Below are 23,064 nucleotides of genomic sequence, written 5' to 3' on the forward strand. Positions count from 1 at the left end.
AATTACATTGAATTGGAAAGATTGTTTTTCAGTCCAATAATCTGACTTTCCCAAGAACCAAATATGGACCACCATATAGCACTTACCAGCCCCTCTGCAACACCTCTTCCTCCCTGTAAGCATTTAATCTCCTTTAAACCTCATAGCAGACTCTTGCTACCATTGGAATTTTATCTGGCATCTGGAAGTCCTACTAAGCTCTTGAAGCTCCCAGAGGCTGAGTCCAAAATAAAACAGAAACAGAATACTTCTGTGTACTCCCTGGGATGTCATTCTGTCATGTGTGTAACCCAGGATCTTACCTTAGTTGGTACAGGTCTCTATCTACCCTGTGATTACCTAGGAGGGAATTGGCTTCTATGATCTGACGAACAACTTAGTGAATGTTTCTTTTGATGTCTGATATTCTTATTTATTCATAGTCCTACCTAAATTTTGGACTAAAACATCCAAAATGAATATGAACATTAGCCTTTGTTCATTGTCATGATGAACCATAGGCAGTATGGTATCCACACATAACTTCATGCAACTGGAATGAACTGTGTTTCTCAGAACATTCCCTAATGCTGCATTTATTTTATTTATTTTCAGGGCAACATGTCCTTCTCTTGTTCAGAAGCACAGATGGTTCCTGTCACTTTTCTGAGCTCCAGTAGCTACCTAGCATTGCCTGGCACATCAGGACAAGATGAAGTGTCCATCAGTTTTCAATTTCGCACCTGGAACAAGGAGGGACTTTTGTTGTCCACTAAACTACACCAGACTTCAGGTGGTCTCCTCCTTTATCTGAGTGATGGGAAAGTTAAAATGAGCACCTATAAACCAGGAAAAGCACAAAGTGACATCACTGCAGGTAACAGAAAATTAATTTCTATGCATAAATGTGTCACATGAGCTATTATATTTGGATCAACGATCCATTCCAAGGGGCCGGTCCTGGAACTCTTGTTCATGTGTGTAATCCTTGCTCATGTGAGTATTACATCTGAAGATTTCGAAAGCAGTGTTTTTTCCCTTTTCTGACATACATTCATATGTGCACATTTCAAACTACTGACAAATTTCCCAGGAAACAAATTACTTGCATGACTGTGCATTGGAGAATCAGGCACTTATATGAATCCCTTAATTGTAGAATTTGAGCATCTTATCTTATTTTCCATCTGGGAAAGGGAAATCAGTTACTGTCCTATTAGACTATTAAGAAACTAATATTTGTCAATGTTCTCACTAGAGATTGTGATTCCTTTTTATACAAAAATATTTGTATTACAGTAATGCATAGAGGCCCCACTTAAAGTTGTTAGGTACTGGGCGGACACGTAGTAGGAGTCAGTCCCTGCCCAGAGGAGCTTACAGTTCAAATAGATAAGACAGACAACGGAGAGGGTAATCAGTGAAACAGAGATTTTCCCAAAGACCCCCACTGGGTCAGCAACAGAGTTGAGCATGGAACAGAGGTCTTCTGAATTTTAGCTCTGTGCCCTGTCCACTAGAATACACCATTTCTCTCTGTCTGTGATGTGATCCCTCTTCTCCATTATCTATGCCAGCTGATACAGAATGCTAATTTGTGGGGGTGGGGAAATATTAAATATAACTCTACAGCTCATTATCTTTCCACATGTCTATAATAATGGAAATAGGAATTTTTAAACAATTGATTATTTTAATTCAGGAAAAGATTGCATGCCAGTAATGGTAATAAGCAATGTTGGAATTTGCATAAAGATGACAATCCTGCTCTTATTGAAAATAAATGGGAGGTTAACTATTGATTTCAGTGGGAGCAGGATCAGTCAGGTGTGTGTTTTAAACTAAAATAAATGATGTACAGAGAGCACCATTTTAATTACTAACATGCTTCCTCATGCTCACCATCAGAAAATGTTAATTCCACAGTAAGAGTGGCAATGATGTGTAGTTTACTGTGATATATTAGACTTCTTCAGAAGCTGTTTCAATCACAGCTCAATTATATGATATATGTTAATGAAATGGCTTCAATGCAATATCACTTTAACAGGCCTGCTAAAGGTAGTATGACTTCTAAGTAGACTACTGACATGTATGTATGACAAATTAGTAAACTATAAAGTGGCAATAAAAATACATAACATATTCCCAATTGATTGAAAATCCTCACAATAAATCTTGAAATGCTATATTAAAATGTGATTTATCTTTATTATGTGATGAATACCACAAGCCCTCCATATGGTCTGAGATATGGAATAACATTTGTCTATGCAAATGCAGAACACTAATGCATTTCTTAAACAAACAAACAAATAAACAAACCCACAACTCCTATTCTCTCCTAAAGCAGGAAGTTATCTAACAAAACCATACAGTGAACTTCTTTTTGAGCTTTTGAAGTGTTTGTTGTTGCTACATTCACTGAAGCAAATCAAGTCTGCATTTGGAGATTGAGTAATTAAATTATGGATGGTTGGACAGGTTTGTTCCCCTACAGGCAAAGACTCATGACCTGGCTTTCACACATACAAAATTTGATAATTAAATCAGAGCATATTAGTTTGAGCACAGTTCTCAGAATTCATTACCATGAGTTTTTTAAAGATTTCTTGAGCCATATAAAAAGGAGAATGGCGTATTAAATTCATGAGTGATTAAGTTATAATAAGCGAAATCCTTCTGTTACAGACGGGTTGTTTAATATCTTTTTTTCCTTTGTAGCCCCTTTTGCAAGTTGGTCATCAAATATTCAGAAAGCAATAGAACACAGTTTAAAGAAAAAAGGAAGAAATGAAACAAAGTTAATTTGTGTTCAATGATGAGTCCAAATTGAGTTACCATATGGATGAATGTTTGAAATATTACTACCCAGCTTATTAATGTGCAGTGCCTTTTTAAAAATGTAATTTTTAATTAAATGATTTTTAAAACCATTACATTCAGATGCTGTACTTCAGTTTAATCTACATATTATTATCTTCTAGACCTGCTCAAAGTCTTTCATTACTTACTGAAAGCCATGCACACTGCCGTGTGTGTGTTTATGAAGAGTGTTATCTTCCTTCTGTCATGGGTGACCTCACACAGAATTCTGGGTGATATTTTGTAGAAAGTGTAATTGTAGATACTCAGATACTACCATGTTGGTGGCCTACCTATGACTATGTGGATATTTTTTAAAGGTCATTGCCCTATACTGGTGTGATAAATAGTGTGATTAAAATCACCATTTTCCTCCTCATTTTTGTGTGTTGGGGGGTTCTTGTTGGTTTTTTTTTTTTTTTGTGTGAAATGTTTCTTGTCAAAATTCCACAGATATATTTCAGCAAAAAAAATCATACAATTTCCATCAGCAAAATCTATACTGGTGACCCCTTGACCTCTGCTGCAGACATTCAGCACTACACTACCCCTCCTACATAAATAAATATATTCAGTTCATTAATCTAGTTAGGTCCATATCTGCAGTGGAGGACTTTCTCTGGACTGTTTCATTCTACCTCTCCCACTGGCATTCTATAGCATCCAGGTCTAACCAAGGGACTTTATGGAGGTCCTTACTCCAGGGTGGGCCGAATGGGTGTCCAACTCCAATAGCATCCTTCTGGATGGCATTCTGTCCAAAGTGGAGATGAGCTATATCTCCAAACAACTTTGTGTATTTCTATGCATATCCAATAAATTACTATAAAGAAGCCAAAGATGAGTAGATGGTGTTGTGAAAGTTCTATTACACATTTCCCATTAACCAAATTAGTTCCTCTACTTTAGTCACTCATGCAGGCTGCCTCTTTGTAACAGAACATTCTGTAATCTGCACATTGTTCAAATACTTGTGATTTTCATTTATAATATTTTGAAAATGGAATCCCATTAGAGCAGAAAGTTTATTGAGGCTGCATGCCATACCAAGGATTAGAGGCTGATAAAGTTTGTTAGACTGTAAATCTGTTTCAGTCAGAATGAAGACATGGAACACAAAACTAGCCCAGCATGGCAAAACGAAGTGCCAAAAGGAAAACTCCATGCTGTTGGGGTATATGACATGTTGAGGGACTTGAGCTACCTCAAAGGATTGTGTCTGTTATGTTTTCTTCATTTGTGTTATTTTAGGCCTACAAGGCCTTATGCAGTTCTTTGATGAATGGGAAAATGGCTTATATGGAAACATTACTTTGTTTTCAAAATTTGTGTTTGGCCATTATAAAAACGTGGTATGATGAACACAAGTTTTGTAGAATATGTGCTGTTTATGTTCTGTTCTGTCACTTGAAGGGCAGCCCTACAATGGTTAATGTAAGGGAATTAATTAAATTCCTGGGAAATGGGAAACATTCTTACTTAGATTTAACTTTGTCATTTGACGTCTTCATTTGAATGATCCAAATCCTATGTTTTGGCATACTTAGCTCTTCTTTGATAGAAACACTCTGCATTATTTGTTCAGTTGTTTGCAAGAGCAGATTAAAAGACTTACATTAAGAACTGTTTTATCTGGTTGTGGTTTTTTGGTGGTTTTTATTTGAAGTTTATAAAACACTTTGATACATGTGATTAGTTCTATCTGTGCAATAGTACTAAGAATATCATGGAAGATATGGAAAATAACACCTGATAGATTTAAATCAGTGGTGGGCAACCTGTGGCCCATCAGGGTAAGCTGATTGCAGGCCGCGAGACATTTTGTGGATGTTGACCGTCCGCAGGCTCGGCCCCCCGCAGCTCCCGGTGGTCGCGATTTGCCATTCCCAGCCAATGGGAGCTGCGGCAAGCGGTGGCCAGCATGTCCCTGTGGCCCGCCGCTTCCCGCAGCTCCCATTGGCCGGGAACGGTGAACCCCGGCCACTGGGAGCTGCGGGGGGGCCATGCCTGTAGATGGTCAACATCCGCAAAATGTCTCACGGCCTGCAATCAGGTTGCCCACCACTGGTCTAAATACTTCAATATAAATCCAACCCCTTGATGCTGCATAACAACTGTCTACATAAGAGTAATATTTTTCTAGTGCCTTGTCCAGACCAGTTTCAAATATTAAAGTTGCCAGTAGCCAAGGCACTCTTGCACTCCCTTTATTCTGAAATAACCCTATACTAAGCCAACCCCCTGAAGGCTGCTGTCAATTACACTGTCTACCAATGGCCCCAAGGGTTGTTTTTTTTTGTTTTGTTTTTGTTTTTTGTCAGCTGGAGATCATTAGAGTGCAGGGAAGCTCTACGATGGCAAGAGAAGAACAGTGGTTGCTATGACAGTTCTGTATTACCAAAGGATCCCACTATAGTGGGATGATCTTTCCATGGTCAGGTACAATTATTTTAGTGCTACTTTGTGTCTACCATGGTGACAGCACAAGGGAGAATCTGGGCTAAGGCTTCTAATATTTCCCTTTGGAAAAATAGCACATTCTGTAAATATCATTAGTAGGAAGTTTTCCTGAAGAAGATGATTCACAAATCAGTTTATCCTGCAAGATAATGTTATTTATGCTTGTGACCAGGCACTGAGGCCCACTGCTGGAGTCTTGTGATTCCTACCACACCCTGTCCCAGAAAGGAGCTGTGGAGGTGAGTCCTCCAAGCGGCGTAGAGAGCAGGGCTGGCTCTGGCTTTTTTGCCACCCAAAGAGGGGGGAAAAAAATCAAGGCGGCCAGAACGGCAAAGCAGGAAAAAAAAAAAAAAAAACTGCGGGGCGGCCGACATGCCCCGGCTAGCGGGGGGGAGGGGAAGGGAGTGGGGAGAGAGAGAGAAGGGGGCGGCCAAGGCTTCAGCAGGGCGCTTGCCATGCGGCCTCGACCGCCGCGCCACCTGCCGGGAGGACTCCGCACCGCTCTGGTCGGCGGGGAGGGAAGGACGCGGGCTGCCCTGCCGGGCTTGCTACAGACCTGGCACCGGCTGGGGCAGACGGAGTGCGCAGCCCACTCCCAGCAGGGCACTCCCCTCCTCCGCGCCACCGCCCCCTACAGGGTGGCTGGATCGGCAAACAAAACAAAAAAAAGCGGCCGTGCCACCCTAGGATTGGGCGGAATGCCGCCCCGTAGAATCTGCCGCCCCAAGCACGAGCTTGCTCAGCTGGTGCCTGGAGCCGGCCCTGCTAGAGAGGCTGCATGGGAAACAGCCAGTTAAAGAGAAGCTGCAAGGGGCAGCCAGTCAGGGCCCAGCAGGCTCACATGAAAGGAGCTGCAGGGCTAGAGTCAGTCAGTTGCTGTTGGGAGCTTAAGGACTGAGGCTGGTGTTCCCAGCTAGCTGAGGATCACAGTCAGAGCAGTTGCTGAAATGGACTGGGGAAGCAAGAAGGAGTTCTTGGCTCGCTGCTGGGACTGAGCACAAGATGTCAGCTCTATGGTAAGGGTGAAGCAATTGTGAAGGTGCTGAGGCCACAGGAAAGTGGTCCAGGGAATGGTAGCAGCATAGGAAGAGTTAAAGGGGACACAGCAGCACATGGCTGCTATTCATAGGGTCCATGGATCCCACCCACCAGCTACAGATGGAATGACCTTAATCCCAGAGAGGGGAGTTGAACTAACCTCAGAAAGGAGATTGAAGACCCCAAAGAGGGTCAGGGATTAGACTATATTGGACTTTGATACACCTCCTAGAAGGGGAACTGAACTGTATAGTGGTCCAGCTGGAGAGCTGGGACTAGAAGGGCCCAGAGAGGGCAAAACCATTGCCTCCAGGGACGAAGCCCTGGGGTACAGCTTGATACCAGGGCCAGGACTGTGTTAAAACAGCATTGAGGACACCAGAAGGGCCCTCTGGGACTCATACACTGGAAGAGTATGTTTGTTTATGTCTCAAAACCCTTGAGAAATCTCTGACGAGTCACCACAGACTAAGAGAGGTGCAGAAGCACACCTGGTCACAGGGTGCTCGTGAGACGTGGGTGCTACCATGTTACAGTGCTTCTGACTACTGCTAGAGCCACCAAATCTGCCACTTACATATTTTGTTTCCCTTTTCTTGGGAAGTAAGAAGGAGCGCACTTTAGATCTTCAGATACCCCCTTTCCATTGAACATCACTGCTCCAAAGAATCACTGTCAGCATTTTGGCAGAATGGCAGTAAACAACCCCTCTTGCTCTCTGGCACTGAGTTTTGGAAAGGATTCCTCTTCAAGAAGGCATGAGGGCAGGACAAGACAATCTATAGGCCCCAGGTTTCCTGAGATTCCGCCTAAGGAGGGGGTATAGCAGAATTCTAATTTGAATAGAGAATAAATTTCTCCTTTTAGAGTCCACAACAAATGTGCTTGTTGAAGTGGAAAAACAAATAGGGAAAGACAAAAGATACATAAGTCTAATGTAGAGAAACAACATGTTAGTGTCCAATATATTAGAGAACTTCTTCACAGACAGTTTATCCATGTGGATATACACCCCTTGTCATTCTGCTGAGGTCTATGAGACTAAGATTTATATGCTCAGTGTGTGCTGCTGTGCAAGTTAAAACTCTCTTATGTGCTTGTTTTATAATACTTTACATAATCCTGGCTTATGAGTAACTTGGCCATCTGAACCTTTTCTTCCTTTTTGTTATGTTTTCCTTTCTCTGTTTTTAGCATAAATGCATGGTTCAAATTGCTTACAATTTTTCCCAGAATACACACCAAATTCTACATTCTGTAGAAATAAATGACATTTCAATAGGAAAACCAGTTACTCAAGTAACACACAAATCTAATCTCTCTGCAGAGTATACAAGTGAAGAAAAGAGCCCTAAATATTTCAAGAGCTACAATATTTGGTCCTGATTCAAAAGAGGATTCTTATTCAAAACTGCACTTAAGCATGTGCTTAAAGTTAATATGCTTGAGCTTTCCTGGATGGGAGCTTTAGTTTGTTACCTGATATATTCACCTATACAACTCTAGTTAATATCAACTGGTATTATATGCCTAAACTCCTGGTAAACAACCTCAAGACGTCATCCCCAAAGTCCCTATAAAACCGACAACCAAACAAAAATAAATACTGTAACATTGACATGACAGTTGCATTAGTAATCCCAGCATTTACAACATTTTGATATTGTTGCGGGTTTCCAGGTGATGGCTACATTTGATTTTCAAAGATTAAATAATGTCCTGGTAATAGCACACAACATTACAGCCACTATCTGTAAAGTACTGTATCAGACACCATGATTATGTCTTAACTGTAACTTGCTTAGACTGAGAGGGGGCATTTTCTATTGGTGTAGTGTTTATGGAGAATTCATTCCATTATGCATGCCAGGTTTTTCTGTTAGAGTATTAAGTATAGCAGCTGGGTCATGGGAGTTCATTCCAGGTTTGGGAGTTTTACTAAAGAGTTCATTTAGTCATGGGTAGAGAAGCTGCTCACTGTGTTCTGTGAGCTGCAGGGTCTGTGGAATCTTAATTTGAAATTATATAAAGCATCTGTGTGCTTCTTTCCAGAAGACCCTACTCAGTTAGGACACAAAAATAGGCACTAACTTTAAAGAGATGTATTACTGATCATTAGGAACATCACTTGCCATCCACTGAAGGTATTTTAACTATCGAAAGTAAGGAAAAGGAATGGAAGAAGGTTCTATGTTTTCACATGATATAGTGATATCCCCTCTTTCTTTTTTCTTTCTTTGTATATCTGAGTAACTGTAGTTTATTAAATGCTTATCATATGCTTTCCATTTAAAACCTATGAAGATCAACTATTTTAACAAATAGTATTTGTAGATGTTTCAGCTTACTCTTGTTTTTCCTCCTAGGTGTTGGATTAAATAATGGCCAGTGGCATTCAGTTTCCTTGTCTGCCAAACGAAGTCGTATGAGCCTAATGGTGGACAATGATGTAACCTCATCTGCTCATGCTGCTGTACCTACACATATTTATTCAGGAGACACCTACTACTTTGGAGGTGAAAGATGCTATTTCTGTTTATACTGATAACAGCCTATAAATAAACAATGCTTGTTGTTCATGGCCTACATTTTCAAATGTGCCTAATGATTTGGCTTGCCTCAAGTTTTATGTTCTCAACTTGAATCTCCTTAAAGAGGCCTGACTTTCAAGTGTGGGTGCTCAGCACTCTCTAAAACTCAGTCTGGGAACCCAAACTCATTAGGCACTTTTAAAAATATAGTCCCCTATATTGCACTGTTATAACAATTAGGGCTGTGGTTGGCCCTAAGAATCAGGAACTTTTATCCCCTCCCACCTAAATGTGCTAAGAGGAGCTCTGTCACGGGAAAGAATCAAGCCTGGGTTTACTACAGATTCTTTTCTGCTCCTAATTATTATGATGTTGTGATATAGTAATGGCTATTAGCTACAGGGGTTAATTTTCATTGCTGCACTCTCACTTAGGTGGTAAGTAATGTGTATGGCTGTACTGAAGTTTGTGGTGTCTTGAAGTTTTGAGAGCATCTGAAAAATAATTAATTATTGGCAGTTCTGTTTGCTTCAGCAGTAAGTTGTCCTTTAATTTCTTAGTTAAAACGCACACTTACTAATGGAACTATCCTCTGGAAGATTATGTATATTCATTGTATAATTGGCACCTTTAAAAACTTGTCTTTTATAATTTATATAGTATTTGTGGTATTTGCAATATTCTCTGTACTTAGTATGATGAATTCTTCCAGAATTCTTCATCCTGGAAGTTTTTAAATCAATATATAGGATGTGTTTTTGTTTTTTTCCTAAAAGGTACTCTAGTTCAAATGATAATTAATTTGGGGAGACCTGTAGCCTGTGTTATACAAGATGTCAGACTAGATGATCACAATGATCTCTTTGGCTTTATAATCTAGGAATTGCAAAACTCACTGTAACTATTTAAATGGTTAATTGCTGTAAATACAAGTTTCATAGGCCAGAAGGGATCATTATGATCATCATGGGCAAAATTTTTAGAAGCACCTACTTCCCATTTTCAAAAGTGACTTTGATTAATATGAAGGCTTCCTCGGATACCAAGGTGTGAGGTCCAACATATAAAAAACTAAATAAATAGACAGAGAGATTGATAATATCTGTTATATTTTTGTTTAAACAAGGGGAAAATGTTGTTTCATATTTGTATTTTCTGAACGGCTCTTGGCTCCCACATTTCTGATTATGTGCTTTGCACCAGTGAACACTGCAGAGCTGATAGCACAGGTGTACACGTCAGAAGGGACATGGACATTTGTAAAAAATGACATAACCAATTAAGCTGTACAACAGAACACTTCTATACATCTTTTGGGGTTAAAATTAATGCCAAAACCACTGAAATCTCTAATTGACTATCCACCCCTCAGCTTCTCTGAGTACAGCTTTATGATCAAGTCAGCAGCCTGTACAATGTCATCCAAACTTGGGAAATGGCTGATGAAAAGCAACGGAGTTTGGAACACCCTTTCTTTATGTCATGTTGGAATTTGCTGAAATATGTAGTGTGTCTCTGTACACAGGTATAAATATGAAGAGAAGCATTCCAGTAGAAGAGATGTATTTTTGTTGGGAATATGAAATATTAGAGAGAGATTTAGTCTTTACTAAGAATCTGTTTAATTAGTTTGGAAATTCTTTAGCTTTGTGGGCAAACGCTAGCACAGATCACACAGGAGTCAAGAAAATGCCGAATATTCCAGTTCTTTTACTTGGAAATGATAATAGTGATTGGCAACTGTAAGGACAAGGAGAAATTAATGAAAAATACATATTCACATAGGGTGAATTGCATGATTTATGGAATTATTGCTTTCACTTTGATATATAACTTAGAATGCTGACCACAAGCCTGAAGACCACTTTCATTAATATTAATGTTAAAGATTTATTCTTTACTAATAGAATGATGAGAAGACAAAATATTTCAAAAGACAAAAGGTTATGAAAGAATATAAGACTGGATTAAATTTATTCTGGAGAAAATAGTAGAACTTCAGAATGCTATGAGGAAAAAAAGTAATTGCAAAATTATCTATGAGCTAGTTATTTTTAAAATGCACAATTAATTGTAAATATTCAAGTAGTGATTGTCTTGCCACAAGTTACAAAAAAACTATTTAATAAAATAGATCTTTAAGGTTCTTGTGGGTTAATTTTGCCCTCCCTTGGACTCTTGCAAATCCATTGACTTGCAAGGGTGTGAATTAGGACAGAATTGGTTATTATTTCCATGTAAAAAATCTTTAGTCCCATTGAGTAGTATATGATTTAAATGTTGTAATTCTTAAGTTCCAATACTGATGAGGTCCTAAGCACTTTCAACTCCTGTACAAAGCAATAAGAGTTAAGGGAGTCCAATGCCTTGCCAGAGGAGGAGCCCTTGTTTTCCTTCATGTTCTGTAGTATACTTTTTGAAAATCTCTCCAAGCGTTCAGTGCTGTTTTTCACTCACTTCAATGTATTTCTTAGTTTTCATTTTCCCATAGAATAAATGCCACCATCCTTTTGGAAGATTTAGAAAATACCTATTAGCTCAATGGAACGTGGAAGTGTCTTTAAGTCATTGCGTGCAAACATTAGGAGACAAGAAGCTCTTTGACTGATCCCACCCAGGAGGTTATATTGTTTGATTAAGAGCAAAGTAGCATTCCCTGTACTTTGTTCCTGTTGTAACGCTGACCTCTGGAAGAAAGCCAGCAAACAAATAAATTGGAGGCATATTTTGTCATGTAGCTGCTCAGTAACCTATTACTGTTTTGTATATCAAAGTGAATGAGTCCTAAATAGAATTCCCCTTCTCCCGAAAACAACCTGAATACTACAGTAGATAACTGATTTACATATAGTATTCCTTTACTATGATCTATTCATTATATCCTTTTCTTCCATTGCAGCAACATTTTCACAATATGCCTGCTGATCTGGTTTCTTTCAGTGGACTTCATTTATATATTTTACTGGCACTATATTTGTGTGTTCAAAGTTAATATATGTGTATACCTTTTAAAAATTACCAAAACAAAAAGTACAATAATAAATAAGCATCAGTATATTCAGTAGCTCCTTTTATTTTTATTTTAACTTGGAATGTGTAAGAGTTATAAAATTTATTTTTCCAAGTCTCTCACTCTGAATATTTTGACTGATAACACCAGTGTGTTTGTGAACAGCTTATTTCCGTAAAGATAAACCTCATTTGAATTTGGGTTTTGATGTTTAGGTTATTTTTTACCCCAGTTCTTTGATGTAATTCCATATAAAAATTACATCAGTACACAGGAACAAAAAGAGAATTATAGTATTACACTACAAGGCCAAGAGGTTCAAAGTCGTCATTCAAAGGAGCTCATGGCTAAACTCTCCCCACAAAGCCCCCAGAGACAGGAAATCAGCAGCTTTCAATCTGCTTTTAGAGTATGGATTGAAATATACAAATTGATTTTGTAAGATGAATCTTTTCCAAAATCAGTTATTTTTGTTTGTTTGTTTCAGGTTGTCCTAACAATGGCAACAGCTCTGAATGTAAAAGTCCATTTGCTGGTTTTCAAGGATGTATGAGACTTATTACCATTGGTAGCAAAGCAGTGGATCTAATTTCAGTACAGAAAAATTCCCTTGGTAACTTCAGTAACCTTCAGATAGACTTGTGTGGTATTATAGACAGGTAAGGAAAGTCTATTTATTTTTACTTATTTATGAATGAGTTGTTTTCACACTTACCTGGAGTTCAAGAATAGAGCTTTCAGAAAATAGAACATTTTGACTCTTCCACATATGCCCTAAAGTCTAGAACAATTATGATGTACTCATTACAATGAAGAGAAGATATTTTCAGTTGTATTAAGTCAGTACTTACAAATAAAATTACAGTAAATATGGTTAGAACCATTTGTTGTGGTTTTGACTTATTGTAAAAGTTTATAAATTTATGGAATAAACAACTTCCTTCCTGTAACTGAAACTCCTAGTGCTGTCCTCATTGAGAATTGCAGTGGAGTGCTCTTTTAAAAGTAATGTGTAGCCTATTATATTTGTTCCTTGCAAGGAATTGTGAAAATGGGAAAGGCCCTTTTTAGAGGCTGAGGGAATTCACCATAAATGTGCAAATTTGGAGTGTAATAAAGCTGTTGGTGATTGATGTTTTCAATTTGCATAATAAAGAAAAATAACAAAAAACATTTCCCCCTTCTAATTTTAAGTAAACAGATACTTATATGCAGGTCATATAAAACTATTTTTTTTCCCCCTCAGAACATTAATACCTGAGATTAGTAGTGTTAGCCACTGCTCTAGGGAGTAAACTCTCAACATTTCCAAACTAATGTACCCCTTTCAAGAGTCTGATTTGTCTGGTGTACCCCCAAGTTCAACCTCACCTAAACACACACAAAATCAGATATGAAAATACAGAAGTATCACAGCACATTATTACTGAAAAATTGCCTACTTCCTCATTTTTACCATATAATTATAAAATAAATCAACTGGAATATAAATATTGTACTTACATTTCAGTGTATAGTATACAGAGCAGTATAAACAAATCATTGTCCATGAAATTTGACTTTGTATTGACTTTGCTAGTGCTTTTTATATAGCCTGTTGTAAAACTAGGCAAATATCTAGATGAGTTGATGTACCACCTGGAAGACCTCTGAGTACCCCCACGGGTTACACGTACCCCTGATTGAGAACCACTGCCCTAGAGTACTGTAGTTTGTCATAAACCTACATTAGCTATGATTCATCATAGCTGACAATCTGCTCAGGGTAGGTTCAGAACTGAGCAAGTGTATACATTTCTACAAATTGCTTCCCATCTTTTTAAGAGGGTTCCGTTTTAATCCATTCTGATGTCACTACTAGTGTCATTTCTATCTTTTGATATTAAGAAGGGAGTTTGCTGTTTTGTTCTTGTAGTCCTTTCCCTAATTTTACAAATAAACTTACAGAGAGGAAAAATTCAAAGATGGAAGAATGCAAGACAGTCTGTTTAAAACTCTATCACTTCAATTAAGTTAGAATTGGTCAACACACAAATAGTGGTCTCAGTATATAACAATGTATAGTTATAACTAGGGCTCCATTTGTGTCACGGAAGTCATGGATTCTGTGACTTTCCGCAACCTCTGTGACTTCTGCAGTGGCCAGTCTGGCTGACCCCAGGGAACAGCTACACTGGCCACTGCTGGCATGGCTCTGCAGCCCCGTGACCTCTCCATGACTTTTACTAAAAATACCCATGACTAAATCATAGCCTTAGTTATAACTTCTATTTCTGCCCTTAGTAGTTTATTCCATATAGAACATTAATCCTATCTCTCAAATTTCCAGAACTAGAGTGAGGGACAGAGACACTCAGGATACGTCTACACTGCAATAAAAACACCTGTGGCACTGAATCTGAGCCCAGGTCAGCTGACTTGGGCTCGGAGGGCTTGGGCTGCAAACAAAAAATAGCAGTGTAGACATTCAGGCTTGGGCTGGAGCCTGGGCTCTGAGACCGACTCTCCTTCTGGGTCTCGGAGCCCAGGTTCCAGCCCAAGTGTCTAGACTGGTGTGTCTCTTTCACTGCAGTGTGAATGTACACTTATGGCTCCGCTGAAGTCAAGGGCAAAACTCACCTTGACTTCAGTGGGGTCAGGATTCACCCTCTGAATTGTTGGACCCTGATGGCTATGGAATACAAGGGAGGGTATAATTTCCACCCAAATTGTTTTGCTTTTTACCTGCTATCGCCTTTCTTTTTTCATTCTCCACTTTTTCTCTTCATTTTGTCCCTTTCCTCACTCTCTCTATCCAATGTTACTTCATCCATTACCTCTCCTCTTCCATTCTTTCTGTTCTGTATCTTCTCCCTCTTTCTCATTCCTTTCTATGTCTATCTCCACTGCCCCTTAATTGCCAAAGCATAAGAGTGCTACTCTTATTGTTATAGTAACAGGTCCACACACTCCAAATCTGACAAGCCATTTGCTCTTTTCCTGCAACACATGGACAGAGTGGGGGAAAGAGTAGATTAGACATCTCCATGCCTTGTGACACAGGAGGCAAACCAGAGTCCACTTCTGTCTCTCTAGTGCTGTTTCGTGCTCCATCATAGTCTGTTTCAATGACAGCAGCATGTCATGTCATCCACTGTCGTCTTTTCCACATTTCACCAGGTGATATCCAGTCAAGGGCTTGTTTAGGAATATTTTTTTACATCTGTATGACATATCCAAACCACTTCAGCCTTCTTTCTTGAGTCATTGTCTCTACAGTCTATTGACTAGTCCTCTGTAACACATCAGTATTGATTACTTTAGCCTACCAGCGGACACCAACTATTCTTCACCAACATCTCTGATAGAATGTATTGTTTTCTGTTGTGAAGCACCATGCCCTTCTTGGGGTGACCATATTTCCCAAAGAGAAAATGGGACACTACATGGGGCTTGCCCGAATCCGCCTCCCCCAGCAAGGCTGGCGTCGCTGCTCGCCCAAGCCCTTCTTTTCAGCTCACTGCTTTTTGGGGCAGGGTCTAGTAGGACCATGGATCCCCCAGTAATGAGCCATAAATGCATTCCATCACGGTCAATAACATATCAATTAGAGAAAGAAATTGGTGCACATCTCAGTCATTATTTTACTTTTCTCCATCTGCTGAAATTTTCTTCATTCTAATTTTGATCACCTCTTGCATTCATTATTGCAACTCCTTTCTACACAGCCTTGCAAATATCAGCTTTCAGGTCTCCAGCATGTTCAGCATATTGCTACCCACCCTATCCATTCTCATACCAGGTTCATTTCAGCATCCACTTCAGCATCCTTCATTTCATGTTAGCATCCTTTCTTTTGTTTTTAAACATGGATTTATTCTAGACATTATTTCTTTTGACCTCCTTCACATAATCCCATCACCTTTGCTTTATGTAGTTTATCAGTCTTCCAGTTTCTTTCTCTCACTAACTCTGTCTCATTTCAAATCCCTGCTGAATATATGCATTCTTCTTTGCCTCTCTATATTGTTTTGTTTATATCTATTAAAGCAACTTGTATTATACAATTTGTACTGTATTGCATGTTCAATGCATCTATTTTCAAGTATTCTCATGTAAGAATGCTTTTTACATGGCTGGGATGGAAAGGGAGTATGTTAGCTCGAATTTAACAATATCAGGGTGTATCTGTTCCCAGTGAAGGATGCTTCCCCACAGTTGAAGTCAAGCAAAACATCTTTAACTTTTTGGATCTCCCCATATCCTTACTTAACTGCACACATATGCTAGTCTCTCCCCTTTACTAATTTAACTGTTCCCAGACTGTTTTTTATTTTTTTGTCTGGGGAGATCTCAATATATTTGTCAGAATTTGACAATAGATCCAGTCTGTTCTTGAAGTTTTTTCTCCCCATCATTAAATGTTATGGTAATGTAGCATCTGTCCCCACATTCCCCATAGTTGATACAATTGACAATATTCTGGAGTTACTGAGGATTTAAATCTGTGTAATGGACAGCAATAATTGGACTGTTGAATCTAATGGTCTTTTCTGAGGAACGATAAGTTCACTGAACTTCTACTAACATAAACACAAGTTACTCTTTGTGTATTGATTTCCCATGTATCTGGAGGAGAATAGACCCCAAACAATTCATCATACTCATTTCTTGGGTTGCCTATTGGTCATTTCCTTGGTCCTTAGGCACTTGGCCATGTTTTCTCAGTCTCTGTTTTTTGTTCAATTTTCATTTAACTTTCTATGATTATTCATTTTTAATATTTTATTAATACCTTGCAACAATCTTTCCAATCCCTCATTTTGTACTTACCTTGTTATGCCTCTTTCCTACTCATCGCTCTTGGCTTGCTCTTTCACTTTGCCCTTTTAATGGTATTACAGGTGTCTGTGTAGCTATATGGCTCATAAACCCCCCTGGGTATACAAATATTTCTCTTCAACTATTACTCCTTAGTGTTCTTTCTCTCTATTTTTCTATCCATTTACTATCATATTTATTAAATGCTAATTACACACAGACCATCCCAAAAATAGCTTTAAAGGACAATATGTCAGTTTAAATGCCTTACGAAGTTATTGCATTCAGTCTCTGAGGAGAAAATGTCAGATGCATCTGACATAATTACATCCGCCCCTACACAGAGAAGTAAGATGGCCCACAGAGAATTATTGCTGTTGGTGTTTTGCCCGCAGAAAATGGAATCAAAGGGTTCAAGTGGAGATGTAAGTTCTGGAGCACTAGGAAAGCTGATGAATATACTTTAATCACAGATGAAGGAAATAAAAATAACACAGGTTTCCATACATGTTCTTTACACCTTTGTATCTTTACACATAATTTGCAAACCTAATAAGTAGAGTGTTCAGGAAGGATGTCTTTAATACATTACTGATGTGTAAATTTCTACATTCTTTCTTTGAAAAAGATGTATTTGTGTTCTGGTTCAATGTGTTGTTTTGAAGATTAGCTTTTGATTATCTTCGGTCTATTGCTTTAGTTTTCAAGTTACACATCATCTGTAGATGTCATGCACCTAAAAAGTATGCTGCCAAGTACCACATGGCAAATGACAGATCCACTCTCTTTCTGGTGTTTTTGGAATAAATGGAGCATGGTAATTTAGTGAGAAATGAGCTATGTTTTGGAGCAGCATCAATGGAAAAGGTTTACTAAGAGATGTGTTCCTTCATAGAGAAGACTATTGTAAATCTAAGTTCAGTCAGGGTTGCAATGAATTAGATTATTTGTATGGTATTCTTTTGATTTATCTAGTGACTATTTTGTATTATGAAACCTATAATGGAAGGGGGATCTAAAATTCAATGTTAAAAAGTTTTAATTATAACTTAAATTGTTTCTAGTTATATTAAACCTGGTTTAAGCATCTTCAATATCACCTACATTTTTGATCTTGTGAAGACTGTTAAAAAGATAAATTGAAATGGAAGGGGAGTCAATATAAATGGCAATCATGTAAATCCCTTAAGATTTGCAGATACTGATATATTTATCAGTAAAGGTGGATACTAAATATTTACTAGGAGAAACAACTGAGGCAGGATGGAGAAAAAAGTGCTGAATGACAATTATAGAAATGGCTTATGAGTTTGACTGTTAGCATATGTGTGAATGTTAAAGCTGATGACTGGTCACATCTATACAGCATTAAAAATAAATCATTAGGGTAGCTCTAAATACCTTTACTATCCACATTTGTTCTGCAAGAACAATTCCTTCCAACGACATCTATTTAGTATAACAATAGTTCAGTCTCAAGTATATAAAGATTATTTTTATACCCCAAGTCAGAATTACTCAGAAATTATATTGCAGCTAATACTGAACTTATCATGCAGAGCTGAGATGCAGAAACCTATTGTGCAAATGAGGTAGGAGATAAAGGCCAGCTCCTTAGATTGTATTCATAGGTATAACTACGCTGAAATCAGTGGAATCAGATTTATTTACATGGTTCAATTTTTCTCCTTCGGAAATCTCTCCTATCATTTTGTTTCTAGATATGTAGGAAAGATTGGGTTCATAAAGAATTAACAGTAGTGGAAGTAGGAATCTGAATATTCACAGACAGATGAGCACACTGAGGCATTTCTTACACCCCTAAACTAATACTTCTCTATGTTTATTAAATGTACTGAAAAATAGTATTCAGATAGTGTGAAAGAAATTGTTAAGCTGTCTTTTTTGTTAAAATTATTATTAGTGATTACCCTTAGCAGTAAAACCTCCCTATACATTCTGAATAACAATTAAGTAAAACATGAAGTCTCCAACTCAGTATCTTTTTAATTAAGATTGTGGAAAAATATTTTTTTATTCTCTTATCCTCTTGCCCCCAAATCATGTAGTAGTTTGTACTTTATACTGAGGGACAGTCATGCAGTTTTCACCATTGAATACTTATGACTAAATTTTCTTCTTAGTTACACCATTTAAATCAAAAGTAATTCCACTGAAATAATGGAGTTTTTCCAGATTTTCACTCATGCAACTGAAAGCAGAATTAACAGTCTGGACTCATCCATAGTTACCTCACTGTAGGATCTGAGATACTTAAGTGTTTGCCTGTACTTAGACTAGGAAATAACTAAAGTATCTCAGATACTATTGTATGATAACAGTCAGTAAATATTTATTTTCTGATGATGACAACTGCCTATTCCTATAGTTTCCTGAAAAGAGAAGTATTTTATACTTCTCATGGTCATATTATAGGGACAATGATCCACAGAATTACTGCATTGTTATGAAAGATCTTATGGAAGAAAATGCAGCTGTTAGAAAATTTGCCAGTGAATTACACTGGTCTACAATTTTTGAGAAGTCGTCTGCTTCAGAGATAAAATGTGCTATTTATTATGTATTTTGATGTGCTGAATTCAAATATGACAACTAAAACAACTGATTGGCTACTGTTTCTAAGATATTTAAGTTTTTACATTTTATGTCTATGTATATTGTGTAGATAGTAGAGTTTTAATCATAAATTGTAAACCTAGGTCTTTTCATGTGTTTATGGTTGCTTTACATGATAATATTTCACCTGTCCTGTTTATGTAACACTTTAAAAATCAGCAAAAGGGTTATATAAATAAAATTTATTATGAAACAAAAGGCAAAAAACTATTATGTACATAGTTTAGTCCTATTCAGTGTCTACTCGGCGCTTCTTGGCTTGTCTCTTGTATTCATTAAATGGAGCATCTCTTGTCACTGTCCAGCAATAGTCTGCAAGCATTGATGGGCTCCATTTGCCCTGATAGCGTTTCTCCATTGTTGCAATGTCCTGGTGAAATCGCTCGCCGTGCTCGTCGCTCACTGCTCCGCAGTTCGGTGGGAAAAAATCTAGATGAGAGTGCAAAAAATGTATCTTTAATGACATGTTGCAACCAAGGCTTTTGTATGCCTTGAGGAGGTTTTCCACCAACAACCTGTAGTTGTCTGCCTTGTTGTTTCAGAGAAAAATTATTGCCACTAACTGGAAGGCTTTCCATGCCGTCTTTTCCTTGCCACGCAGTGCATGGTCAAATGCATCATCTCAAAGAAGTTCACGAATCTGAGGACCAACAAAGACACCTTCCTTTATCTTAGCTTCACTTAACCTTGGAAATTTTCCACGGAGGTACTTGAAAGCTGCTTGTGTTTTGTCAATGGCCTTGACAAAGTTCTTCATCAGACCCAGCTTGATGTGTAAGGGTGGTAACAAAATCTTCCTTGATTCAACAAGTGGTGGATGCTGAACACTTTTTCTCCCAGGCTCCAATGACTGTCGGAGTGGCCAGTCTTTCTTGATGGAGTGGGAATCTCTTGCACGACTATCCCATTCGCAGAGAAAACAGCAGTACTTTGTGTATCCAGTCTGCAGACCAAGCAAGAGAGCAACAACCTTCAAATTGCCACAAAACTGCCACTGATGTTGGTCATAGTTTATGCACCTCAAAAGTTGTTTCATGTTGTCATAGGTTTCCTTCATATGGACTGCATGACCAACTGGAATTGATGGCAAAACATTGCCATTATGCAGTAAAACAGCTTTAAGACTCGTCTTCGATAAATCAATGAATAGTCTCCACTCATCTGGATCGTGAACGATGTTGAGGGCTGCCATCACACCATCGATGTTGTTGCAGGCTACAAGATCACCTTCCATGAAGAAGAATGGGACAAGATCCTTTTGACGGTCACGGAACATGGAAACCCTAACATCACCTGCCAGGAGATTCCACTGCTGTAGTCTGGAGCCCAACAGCTCTGCCTTACTCTTGGGTAGTTCCAAATCCCTGACAAGGTCATTCAGTTCACCTTGTGTTATGAGGTGTGGTTCAGAGGAGGAGGATGGGAGAAAATGTGGGTCCTGTGACATTGATGGTTCAGGACCAAAAGTTTCATCCTCTTCCTCTTCCTCATCTGACTCAAGTGAGAATGATTCTGGTGCATCAGGAACCGGCAGTCCTTCTCCGTGGGGTACTGGGCGTAAAGCTGATGGAATGTTTGGATAATGCACAGTCCACTTTTTCTTCTTTGACACACCTTTCCCAACTGGAGGCACCATGCAGAAGTAACAATTGCTGGTATGATCTGTTGGCTCTCTCCAAATCATTGGCACTGCAAAAGGCATAGATTTCCTTTTCCTGTTCAACCACTGGCGAAGATTTGTTGCACAAGTGTTGCAGCATATGTGTGGGGCCCACCTCTTGTCCTGATCTCCAATTTTGCTGCCAAAATAAAGGTGATAGGCTTTCTTAACCATAGTGGTTATACTGCGCTTTTGTGATGCAAAAGTCACTTCACCACAAACATAGCAGAAGTTATCTGCACTGTTCACACAAGTACGAGGCATCTCTGCTCACTTTGGCTAAACAGAAATGTGTCCCTTTGCAAAATCAAACACTGACAAATAAGAGAGCACGACACTGTATGATTTCTAGAGCTGATATAGGGCAATTTGTTCTGCCGAGTGATGTAAGCTTCGTTATGATTGCATCATCCATGACTTCTAGGAATAACATGATGCAATTCATATCATGTATGACGCAATACCAGCTTCAGATTGCATCATTCATTGTTTTGCCTAAAAAGCAAGTACTGTCCAAACCCAGTCATAGATTTATTCATAGATCCAGTCAAAGATGTATTTTAGTCATTTCTGGTTTAAATTGAGATCCCTTCCCTTTATAACTCACTTATCCTCCGCCATTCCCAAGTCAAGGGTCGTATATACTGACCCAATAGCATATCTTGAAAACTAGAGCCAATCAACAATTTTAAGCATCATTTTCATTCTCAGTGACCCAGAATTAGTAAAGTTTGACTACATTTATTTCAGAAGCATTTTGGCTGTAGAGCAGTGTTATCAATGTTAATTTATCATTGGTGTATCAATTGGTACCATACTTTCATTGGAGAGCCTTGCTGGTAGCCACAATGAAAATTATATATGTTTCATGTTCTTATTGCATCATTAGCATCCTTAGGAGCAGTGACTAGAGTCTAGTGGGGGAAGATAAAGGGGACATTCCTTTTCCCCAACTTTCTTTCAGTCCTGTTGATATCTTCCTGCAATATGGCTACAAGATTTATGTATTTTCATTGCAGGTCTCTCACCCATACATACAACATCCACCTTTGCACCTCGGTTATCATCTTTGTCATAAAGACCACCTTCATGCTGTGGTAACTATGGTTACTGTAAATGTCATGTACTTGTACTAAGGTGAATATGTTTCTTTTTGTCCTTTTAGATGTTTGCCTAATTATTGTGAACATGGTGGTGAATGCACACAGGCCTGGAACAGCTTCTACTGCAACTGTACAAATACAGGTTACATGGGGGCTACTTGCCATTACTGTAAGCCCAAGACACTTTCTTATACTGTTTTAGTTATGAGTTATTTTACTGCTACAAGAAACAGTTTTTTATTAAAAGGCATGTCAGTTTTGTTAATATTCACAAAGAGTTGATTCAAGGAAAGAGTCTCAAAATTGTCTAAAGGATTAAGCAGCACAAGTCCTATTGCAAGTCAGTGGGACGTGTGGTCCTAAATCCCTTATGTGTCTTTGAATATTTCTCCCTTAGTTCTTAGATTTCATGATTTACTTACTGAGGACCTAATTCTCCTCTCACAGTGGTATAAGGCCCTGATGTATCAAATCATATAGATATGTACTTAACTTCACCGCTATTCAGAAAAGGACTAAGCACATGCTTAACTTTGAAGTCAGTGGGGTTTAGCATATACTTAAACTTTAGCACATGCTTAAGTAATTTTCAAGGAGTAACTTCAAGGGAGTGACTGTGGGGTAAAACTGGTGTATATGAGAAGATAATAAGGCCCTGTAAACCCAATCTAGCAAGCACATCACCGACCTTTCACTCATCTGTAGGAGTTTTGCACATGGAGTCCTTTCAGGATCAGCCTATATAAGAGAGAACTTCAGAAAATATCAGTGTAACCATAAATGTAACTGAATGAGTTTCACACCCATGGTCTGAATCTTGTCTTACTTTCAATAGTTTAATATGACTCCAGTGATTTCCCAGAAGGTGATTTAGATTTATACTGGGATATGTGAGATGAGCATGAAGCCCATTAGTTTTTTCCTGTTTACTGGGACAGTTTATTAAGAAAAGTCATTAGTCTCAGATTCTCAGCATGCATA

General features: G+C 38.4%; 1 protein-coding gene across 1 annotated transcript in view; it reads left to right on the top strand.

The window, feature by feature from the left end:
* CNTNAP4 (contactin associated protein family member 4) overlaps positions 1-23,064 on the top strand; it is a 342,427-nt gene that overhangs the window by 246,198 nt on the left and 73,165 nt on the right. The window contains exons 8-11 of the mRNA XM_065405994.1: positions 595-856; positions 8,709-8,858; positions 12,371-12,542; positions 22,146-22,252. Of these exons, the coding sequence (XP_065262066.1) occupies positions 595-856; positions 8,709-8,858; positions 12,371-12,542; positions 22,146-22,252 (691 nt within the window). The remainder of the gene's footprint in view (positions 1-594; positions 857-8,708; positions 8,859-12,370; positions 12,543-22,145; positions 22,253-23,064) is intronic.

The sequence above is a fragment of the Emys orbicularis genome, chromosome 6 (genome assembly GCF_028017835.1).
Source record: "Emys orbicularis isolate rEmyOrb1 chromosome 6, rEmyOrb1.hap1, whole genome shotgun sequence".
Taxonomy (NCBI): Eukaryota; Metazoa; Chordata; order Testudines; family Emydidae; genus Emys; species Emys orbicularis.